The following is a 10,583-nucleotide window of genomic DNA, read 5'->3' as shown; positions in this document are numbered from 1 at the left end:
AAAATATAATAAATATAAAATATATAAATATAAAATATAAATATAATAAAAAGTGATTTCAGTAATAAATTCTAAATAGCCCCAATTTTTTTGTATTTTTACAAGTATATTATTTAAGGCCACACTGCTAGCTGAAAAGATGAAGAGAAACAGAAGTTTAGCCATTCGTAAGTGTGAAGCTGCTCAGTAAAGTGCTGACATTACTAATATGAGTGAATTAGCACAGGTTGTTAAGTCTGACTCCGAAGACAAGTATAATTTGACTTGGAAACATTTTTCCAAATGAAACTTTTTACATCAAATTCAGGAAATATTTTTAACTTGTATTACCTGTATATTATAGTTTAATTGTTCTTTAAAACAGCCAAACCTTTTCATTGCCATAGGAATGCTATTTTCTATTCTTAGATAGCAGACCCAATAGGACTTTTTGTTTTGTTCTGTTTTTTTTGAAACAGAGTCTCACTATGTAGTACTGGCTGGCCTGAAACTCATTGTGTAGATTAGACTGACGTCAAAGTCACAGGCATTCGCTTGTCTCTGCCTCCCAAGCACTGGGACAAAAGGTGTGCACACCACCATGCCCGACCCGAACAGAAAAAATATATATATATATGTAACGCACATTTTCTTTTTGCTAATCTTTTCCTTATGTAGTTAACAAAACATGATTAAAAACTAAGTGCCTTTTCCTTTTAGCAAACCCTGCCAGTTATTTTCCTGTTTTTCACTGCTCTCATTAAACTGGTAGAAGCTTTATAGCTTCTGACTTTAGTTATAACTTTTAATAAAGGCTAAATAGAAGATGGTGAGGCTTAGGGCATTCTGTTTTCAGAAGTTGGTAAGACTAATGTAATCTCTCAGACAAACACTACCCAGTCCCACACTACACCTCAGTGAACTTATATACAGGTAAAATGGCCGTTATGAAGCTGTGAACCCTCGCTTAGGGTTGTGCACTTCACTAACAATTACATTTTTATGCACTTATCTAACAAACCTACACACACAGAATGGCATAAACTAGAAAACAGCTTTATCTAGCAGTGTGATGTTTTTATTTGTGAGTTCATTACCGCAAAGTGATTTTTATTTATTTATTTATTTATTCATTCATTCATTCATCCATTTATTTATTTATTTATTTATCGGGTCCAGAGGGCTCCTCAATATTTATTTATTTATTTTTTGTCTTTTTTGAGACAGGGTCTCCTTGTAGCCCCAGCTGTCCTGGAACTCACAAAGATCCACCTGCCTCTGCCTCCCAAGTGCTGGGATTAAAGGCGTGTGCCACCATGCCCAGCTTATATTTGAAAAAATTTAAGGGAAAAAGTGATAAGGAAATAACCCTTGAAAGCACAAAACGGAATTACAAACTGTTCCTTAGGTGGAAAATGTACTTGGTATCTGCCTCATGTTGTTTTTGTTTTTTTTTCTTAATTTTAATTTTTATTTTATGTGTATGAGTGTGTTGCCTGCATGTAAGTGCACCCGTGTCATGCAATGGCCTGCGGAGGACAGAAGAGGCTGTTGGATCCCCTGGAACTGGAGTTATGGGCAGTTGTTAGCTGCCATGTGGGTGCTGGGATTTGAACCCAGGTCTTCTGCAAGAACAGTCAGCATTCTTAACCACTGAGCCATCTCTCCAGCCCCACTGCCTCATGTTTTTTATGCTTTGCCTTAGAATGTTATTTTATATAGCCACATGTACTCTATTATAAATTCCAAGAATGGAACTGTGAAACTAAAGTGTACATTTGTCTCCCAGTTTGCAAATAATAGCATTGCCAAATTTCCCTTTCTAGGAATTACTACAATTTATATACACTTGCAGGCAATTCAGGGTGGCTTTAACGTGTGTGTGTGTGTGTGTGTGTGTGTGTGTGTGTGTGTGTGTATAAAACATATATTAATATAAATGTATTTCACTGAGCCATTTTATTTCCTTTCCTATGAATGCAGTTCATATTTCTAGGCATATTTAAATTTTAAATTATTTTGTAGTTTGGAAAGAGAAGAAATTTAAGGTAGTCTGTTGCATTCATGTTTTGAATATAATGAATATGCATGCATATCACATAAAGGATTTTCTCTTTTTCTAAAATGAAGTTTGGGAGTAATCAGTCCAAACCAGAATTCACAGTGGACCTCAAGGGGGCAACGATTGAGATGGCCTCAAAGGATAAATCCAGCAAAAAGAATGTATTTGAGGTAATACATTGTTTTCTAAGTATAACTCACATTCTTAACTTTAGTATTTGTCTTATAGTTATTTTGGAAAATAGTCTTTATGTAATAAATTGAGACAAAATTGGTGATTAAGTTAATTTGTAGCATGATGTAAGGGTGTGTGTAAAAATTAGCTTCATTTTCATGGTACTGAACTTGAGGTTAAATATACTACAAGCTTTTGTCTCATAAATCCTTCCTTTTACTAGCAATAATAAAATGCTGTCGTTCCAAAGTATCAGGACATAAATCTAGCATGTTCCGAATTAATATTACATAATGTTTTAAATCTATTTTTAAATAATAAATTTCTTAAACATTATGTGGATCATTATGAGGAAAAAGATTCTCAGAATGTTTTTTGGGAAGATTGTCAATTGTTCCTTTAGGAAAACAAGTTCAGTTATGAACCAGAAAATGGGAAGAATAATTTTCACAACTAAAAGTTTTGTCATTGAAGTGTAAGGAACATTGAACAAAAGAGATGAAATTAGTGTTGGATTTCATGTAAGACTAATGCATCCTTACTTCAATTCATGATTGGACATTTAGCAGTATTTCAGCTCTAAAGGGAAATGAGAGTTGGAGAGAGAACTTAATAGGTAAAGGTACTTGGTGCCAAACCTGATGACCTGAGTTCAGCTCCTAGGACCCACATGGTGGAAGGAGAGAACCCCTTCCAAGTTGTCCTCTGACCTCCACGCACATGCCATAGCAAACACTTGATCACACACACACAAAATAAATGAATAATAAATGTATAAACATTTCTTAGGAGGGCTGGGCTTGAGAGATGGCCCAGTGGTTAAGAACATGTGCTGCTCTTGGCAGAGGGTCTGAGTCCAATTTCCAGCTCCCATGATAAGTGGCTCACAATCACCTGTGACTCCAGCTCCAGGGAATCCAATGCATCTGGCCTCTGTGGGCACTGACAGTCATGTGAAAATACCTCCTCCCATACACATAATTTAAAATACTAAAATATTTAAAAGTTGTTTTTAAAAAGGGATATGGCATTTATTGTTGTTTGTGCCTTGTCTTTGTACTCAATTATCACTTGCCCATTAAGTAGGAAATATTGAAACTACCCTTTATATAATACAGTCTTTTTTCTATATTTATAACCAGATAGAGAAATTCTCAAGCTATGAAAAAATTCTTAAGCTCTGTAAATATATCACAGACTTTTATTTCTTCACAAATGAATTGTTTCAATTCTAATGTTAAGTGCACTGCTTTGCTTGAATTTATTTTAGATGATAAACTACTAGTTTGGTATCCTGAATTACTAGATTTTCATTCAGAATTTAGTACCAAAAAAACCTTCAGGCTGGGGCTGGAGAGATGGCTCAGTGGTTAAGAGCACTGACTGCTCTTGCAGAGGACCTGGGTTCAATTCCCAGAACCCACATGGCGTCTATGAACCGTCCTTAACTCCAGTTCCAGGGAAATCTGAAGCCCTCTTCTGACGTCTGCAGCATTGCATAACACGGGTACACTCACATACATGCAGGCAATACACTCATACGTGCAAAATAAAAATAATAAAACATTTTTTAAAAAAAACCTTCATGCTTTATAAAATAACTAAACTGGTGGTTTACACTATAATAAAAGATATTTCATACCTATCTTAGTACTTTCCATTGCTATAGGAACATGACACGTAGTCCACTGGTAATTTTGTAAACTTTGAAGTGAGTTCCTTTATTTTTTTGAAAGCGCTAACTGTTCCTCCTCCACTCTCTTTCTGTTAAGATGAAAACTCGTCAAGGAACAGAACTACTGATACAGTCTGATAATGATGCTGTTATTAATGATTGGTTTAAAGTTCTCAGTAGTACTATCAATAACCAGGTATGTGTTGGACTTACACAAAATTTTTATTGCAGAGCTACTTTGCTGGTTTTCTAATTGCTAATTATACCTACAAATTTTAGCATACATATGGAAAGATACTGTATGTAAGTGTGTATACACTAACCTAGGTGGGACAGGCTGAAGTCACTTTAGCAATCTCTGGAGCTGAGTGACATGACTCATTTAACATTCTCACTTATAAAACGTTTGCTCCAGTGGATTTGAAATAGTGTTTAGATTAGGCATGGGTGGAAAAGAAATGTAAGAAAAAGAGCAAACAGTGCCTAGTACATAATATTCTGTGATTGAATGATTTGGAAGTTATACTGTTTTGAAAGAGGTCACAGGTAAACCTGTGAAGCACATACAGCTGTAGTCTCAGAGTGCTTTCTTTTCTGGTGACACCTTGTCAAGTTCTCTGCTCCTTCTCTTCTGAAGGCTCATGTAATAATAAGAACTTCAACAGTAATAGGCAGCTCGGAGCTCTATTTCTTCTGATCCTCTATACTTCCCCTCCACATTAAGGATCATCTGTCCAACAGAAATGAAAGGAAATTTTAGCTATTCTAGCAAATTAATCATGAAGTTACATATAAATTCTTTGTAGTTTGTAATATTGTGTAATGTAGCATATTACTGGATTTTGTCCTTTTCTATTTATTTCTGAAACTATGACAGACTTTTATTTTCATACCATAATAAGAAGTGCCTTATTAGTTTCACACAGGCTTATTTAATGTAATGATCTTTTTAGTTTGGTTTGGTTTGGTTTTTGGTGCTGTGGATCAGTCCAGGGCCTTGTGCCCTTGTGCATACTAGAGAAGCACTCTACCACTGAGCTCCATCCCTATAGTATACTTTTTGTTGTTGTTGTTAGTAATCCATTTTTAATGCCATTGCTATAGAAATTCCATGATAATCAGTTTTACAGTCCACTCAGAAACTTTCTGTAGCTCCATGAAACAAAATCCAACAACTTGAGCCCAGTTTTTATTCAAATGTACGTTTTACTCTAGACCATCTAATTTTTTAGCTCTAATCACAGTATATGCATACATGCATTTAACAAATACATGAGTGCTTATGTACGGGGCTGCAAGCAGCCCTTTACAACTTTCTACTTGACAGTTACAGTAAAAAAAAATGACTAAATACAGATAACTGAACAACTAATAAAAAATTTTATGCATTTTGATAAAGGTATGTAACATATTATAAAAACACTGAATAAGAAGGCCTAAAATGCACCAGGCATGGTGGCACCTTTAATCTCAGCACTCAGGAAGCAGAGGCAAGCAGATCTCTGTGGTTCAAGGCAGGCCTGGACTACATAGCAAGTTCCAGGCCAGCAGGGGCTACATAGTGAGACCCTGTCTCAAGTAAAACAAAAACCCAGAAGGGCTAGTCTAGTGTGAGTGGTCAGGAAAGACTTTGCAGGACAAATGTTACAGTGTTTTTTGGTTTTGTGTTTTAATTGAGGTCTATAGGATCAGGGAAATAAGGCAAGTAAAAAGAGATGAGCATGTTATTAACTATGAAATTTGAAGATACCTACTGTTTTCAAAGTGTCAAAAACCACAGAGGAGCCAAACTTGGTCATTTAAGCGTGTAATCCCAGCAGTTGGGAGGAGAGGCAGGAAGATAGCCGCAAGGCCAACCTGGGCTAGAATGAGCACTTACCTCAGAAAAAAGGAGGGTAGGAAATCAGGGGGGGGGGTAATCACAAAATGTTACTGAGAGACATTGAAAAATCTAAATGAGACGTATACATGTTCATAAAAATTGTATCATGTAAAAATGTGTTTTCTAAACAATTTATAGATCTGAGTTGGTTTTTTTTTAACCTTACTCAAAATCCTAGTAGTTTTTCTGAGAAACTTATTCTAAAACTCTTTTAGAGAAAAAAGGCTAAGAAATACCCAGGGTATTCTTAAAGAAGAAAATAGAAGCCCTGCTGTATCATATATCAAGCCTTTTAAAGCTGCACTAAATAGTAGAGCTTTGTATTCATTCAGGGCTGGACAAACAGACTGTGGCACAGAGTAAAAAGAGCCTAGAGCAGACCCATGGATGCTTCATGCCAGTAGAGCAAGAAAGAATATGCTTTTAAGTAAACAGTACTGGTACAACTGGATAGCCAAAAAGAAATGGGGTGCCCTTCCTTACACGATATACAAAGATAAATTCCAGTGAGGTAGACATCAGTGAGAAAGGAGAAACAAAGTTTTTAGCTTTGAGAATTCAGTCCATTTTTTTCATCCTGTGGAAGTTTACTTTGCAGGTAGAGACATTCCAGGATTTATTTTTCGTAGCTCCTAACATCTATGAGTTTCTAAGTATAATCTTCCACTGTTCCTACAGTGGAATGCTACACTCGTACACTGTTGTCACAGGCAGTGTGGTTGTCAGGTCCATGAGTGCAAGTCTGATCTATTTGTACTGAATGTTAGCTGCTTTGTGCTTGATCACCTGACTCTCTACTTTGTGCCATCCACATGGAATGGATCAAATGAGGCAAGATAGCGTCATCATCAGTATAAACCCAGATTTCTGTGAGCTACAGCTATGTTTTCCTTTTAGAAATCAAAATTAATGCTATGAAGGGAGAAAACGTACCTTCAAAGATTTCTCAAATACCCAAATCATAACATACTGTATATTAACTGGTTTTCTAAAATCGTTGATAAGATTCATTTGTGGGTCATTCTGAAAATTACACTATTTCAACTACACCAGTACTAGAAGTAATTGTGTTTGGAAAACCTCTCATCCATAGACAGTAGAAACTGATGAAGCAGTTGAAGAGGAGGTACCAGATTCACCAGGGGTGGAAAAGCAAGATAAAGAAAAGGACCAGAAGGATCTTAAAAAACTTCGTTGTAAGTGTTCTTTCCTTGCTAGTGATTTGAATGCACCTTTCTTAGCGTCTCAAAGATTTTAAATAAATGCCTGTATAAATATGCAGGCTCCAGTATTAGAAAAGGCCACAAGATTAAGTACTTGTAACTCAGTGTTCTGTTCTCTCTTGATAGTTTACAGTCATTTTTAACCTCACAGTATACATCTCTGTGGTATTGTTAGTATTCAGATTCATGATGCTTTAAGAGAAAATGCAGTACAACTTCTGTTGAGATCTAGAAAATAAAAACTTTGTTGAGTTAAAAATGCTAGGTGTGGTGGTGCATGCCTTTAACCCCAGCAACTCAGGAGGCAGAGGCAGTTGGATCCCTGTGAGTTCAAGGCTCACCTGGTCTACAGAGTTCCAAGACAGCTGGGGCTATAGGGAGACTCCATCTCAAAAAGACCAAAAAAATATAGTTCTGCATAGAATCTTAGGCTTACAGAAGTCTGAAGTCAAGGGATGTGTTTCACATCCATCCCTGTTTTGACATCTCTGCCTTGACATTTCTGTGCCTGTGCACAGAACATACCTACAGACAGGAGCAGAGCTAAGCGTGCAGTTAAGAAAGATAGTTTCTAGTGTAGACCGTTGTGCAGTTTGTTACTGAGGCCATTACTTGGGACTCCACACTTTTTTCAGTCTATTTTAACTAATTCACATGCTTAAGAATTTTCTAACCTTCAAATTAAATAGTTAGAAAGTCCATTCTACTTTTGTTCTCTGAAAGTGTAATGATTTCTGTCTGTCTGTCCATCCCTCCCTCCCTCCCTACACACACACACACACACACACACACACACACACACAGTGACATTGCTGCCATGCACAAATGTTAACACAAAATTTTTATGTTTTTTTGTGGTCCAGGCTGACCTCAAGCTCCCTAAGCTGACCTTGAGTTCCTGATTCTCCTGCTTTTGTCTCCCGTGTGATTGGATTATAGGCATGTGCCATCAAGCCTGGCTTAAAAGTTTTATTCATTACTGATACAGTCTTTGCTCTTAACTTTCCCTGAACATAACACATAACAGTTCCTAGATGTTCTATGCTTAGGTCAAAGTACAGATTATTAAGTATGAATATGTGTATTATGCAGGGTATAATTCAGTTCTGTAGGATAGGAAATTTTGTTTGTGGTGTGTGAATTTTGTGTTTATGTGTGTGTAGTCATTTTACTTTCTAACACTGATGGGAAAGTAGTTGAAATATGATGTAAAATAATGGGGTATCCTAACTTACGCAAGAAGGTACAGTGGTAATCAGCTTTTAGTGATAAAAATGAAAGTTTTTGCTTAAAATTGAGTCATAATTTGGTTCTTCATGACTAAGAAAGTTTTATTTTATGAAATGCCTAATTACCTGTTTGTCTTAAGCCATGAAAGTATCTAGCATGGATTCTTCAGAACAGAAGAAAACCAAGAAGAATTTAAAGAAGTTTCTTACACGACGTCCCACTTTGCAAGCTGTTCGTGAAAAAGGTTATATTAAAGGTATATCAAAATGATGTTTATAGTAATGAATGTTGACCAAAATCAAACAAGGTATTTCAAATTAAAACTGAAAATTTCCAAATAGTTAGAAAAAAAAAGACCTTTCTTTTTTTTTTTTTTTTTTTTTTTTTTCATGTTGAAAGTGAGATTTACCTGCAAGCTTTACAAACTTTCAGGGTAGAGACAGGCCACCACCTGCTCTAAGTATCTCTGGGTTCTTACTGGGTTCACTTACTGGATTAATTTATTGGGGTTACTTTTGGGGGTTAATATTTCCCTCCAGGCAATATTTTTCCTCTTTATTGGTTTTGAGCTGTCCATGTGTCCCTTCCAGTTCAGGGGTTGGAACTGTGTCCATGACACAGAAATAGCCATTCCCCTCCCCCTTTGGTGTTGGCATAAAGGAGAGAGAGAAACTTAAAGCAGAGAAGGGCATTGAAGACTCATCTCCCCTCTCCCTCTGTTCTGGGATCCCACAGGCTTGAAGCCACAGTGACTAGCTAATTGTGGTTGATGAAACCAGGTGGGAAAATGGAGGAGGAAGGCAGCAAAACAGTGCTGTCCTATGTGCCCTAGGTTGGACAAATGGCAGCCAGAGAGTTCATGACTCTCTTTGTGGCTGTGATGAAATCCTGATGGAAGCCACTTAAGGGAGGAAAGGTTTACGCTGCTCACAGTTTCAGGGGACATCAGTCATTATGGTAGATAGGCATGGCGGCTGGGAGGCTTCATCTGTGGAGGTGGGATTCTGGGGCACTCTTTGTTCACAGCTTGATGGACTAGGAAGCAGGAGCCAGGTTGGAACCTTCAGAGGCTCAACCCTGGAGACACATGTTCACTGACCATGCTCCTTCTTCATCAGCCAAGCTCCCTTTCCATCAGCCAGGCTCCATCTCCTCGATGTTCCACAGCTTTCCAAAGTAGTGCATCCAACTGCAAATTTCATCATTTTACCTTTCTTTCTTTACCGCTGAGTAGAACTCCAGTATGTAATTGTATCACATTTTCATTATTCACTCATCAGATGAGGGTATGTAGGTTGCTTCCATTTCTTAGGATGCAAAAGAGGCAATAATAGTTCATCATGGCAGGGAGGCATGGTGGCAGAGGTGGCTGGAGTAGAAGAAGAAGCTAAGTTCTCACATCTTCAAGCAGGTGCAGGAAGCAGAGCGACTTCATTTTTTTATGTGTAAAGTTTTCAGGTTACAAAGATTAAAAGACATTTGGGCTGGAGAGATGGCTCAGTGGTTAAGAGCACTGACTGCTCTTGGAGAGGAGCTGGGTTCAATTCCCAGCACCCACATTGTGGCTACAAACCATCCTTAACTCTAGTTCCAGGGGATCTGCCACCCTCTTCTGTTCTCTGAGGGCAGTGTAGAACACAGGTGCACTCACATACATGCAGGCAATAACACTCATACACATAAAAATTATAAGTAAAATATTTTTTTTAAAAAAAGAGTAAAAGATGGCCTGGCCCGGCCCTCACCTCCCTCTCCTTCCCTGGGCCTGCAGGACCTCCAGCAGGCCTCTCACCTACCCGCAGGCCTCTCTCTGGGATAAGTCCATTGTGCCCTCCGCACCTTGACTCCCCCAGCCCCATTCACCCTCCTGTCTCCACCGCTGTTCTCTCCTCCGAGTTTGAGCGCTGCCCCATTCCTTCTCTTGGGGTCCCAGACACCTGGGGAACCAATAAGGCTTCCTGATCCTTTTCATCCAACATAGTGCCTTCTCCGGGCCCCAGGAGCACTGCTTCTGGGCCTGGCCCTGCCCTCACCTCCCTCTGAGTCCCTGGGCCTTCAGGACCCACAGCAGGCCTCTCTCCTACCCACAGGCCTCTCTCTGGGGTAAGTCCATTGCACCCTCTGCACCTTGACTCCCCCAGCCTCATTCACCCTCCCATCTCCACTGCCTTTCTTTCCTCTGAGTTTGGGCCCTGCCCCATTCCTTGAGTTGGGGGTCCAGACACCTGGGGAACCAATATCGCTCCCTGATCCTTTTCATCCAGACCAACATAGTGCCTTCTCTGGGCCCCAGGAGCACTGCTTCTGGGCCTGGCCCCGCCCTCAACTCCCTCTGCTTCCCTGGGCCTGCACCACCTG

The 10,583-nt window shown here is 38.7% G+C and overlaps 1 protein-coding gene across 7 annotated transcripts in view; it reads left to right on the top strand.

The window, feature by feature from the left end:
* Arhgap12 (Rho GTPase activating protein 12) overlaps positions 1–10,583 on the top strand; it is a 143,109-nt gene that overhangs the window by 121,418 nt on the left and 11,108 nt on the right. For all 7 annotated transcript variants that reach the window (XM_008850544.3, XM_008850543.3, XM_008850542.3 and 4 more), the window contains 4 exons: positions 2,110–2,211; positions 3,988–4,086; positions 6,866–6,968; positions 8,365–8,481. In XM_008850544.3, coding sequence (XP_008848766.1) covers positions 2,110–2,211; positions 3,988–4,086; positions 6,866–6,968; positions 8,365–8,481 — 421 coding nt within the window. The remainder of the gene's footprint in view (positions 1–2,109; positions 2,212–3,987; positions 4,087–6,865; positions 6,969–8,364; positions 8,482–10,583) is intronic.

This window comes from Nannospalax galili, unplaced genomic scaffold (assembly GCF_000622305.1).
Source record: "Nannospalax galili isolate Female #2095 unplaced genomic scaffold, S.galili_v1.0 scaffold43, whole genome shotgun sequence".
NCBI classification, from domain to species: domain Eukaryota; kingdom Metazoa; phylum Chordata; class Mammalia; order Rodentia; family Spalacidae; genus Nannospalax; species Nannospalax galili.
The sequence above is the reverse complement of the archived record's forward strand: the minus strand, read 5'-3'. Positions and strand labels throughout refer to the sequence as shown.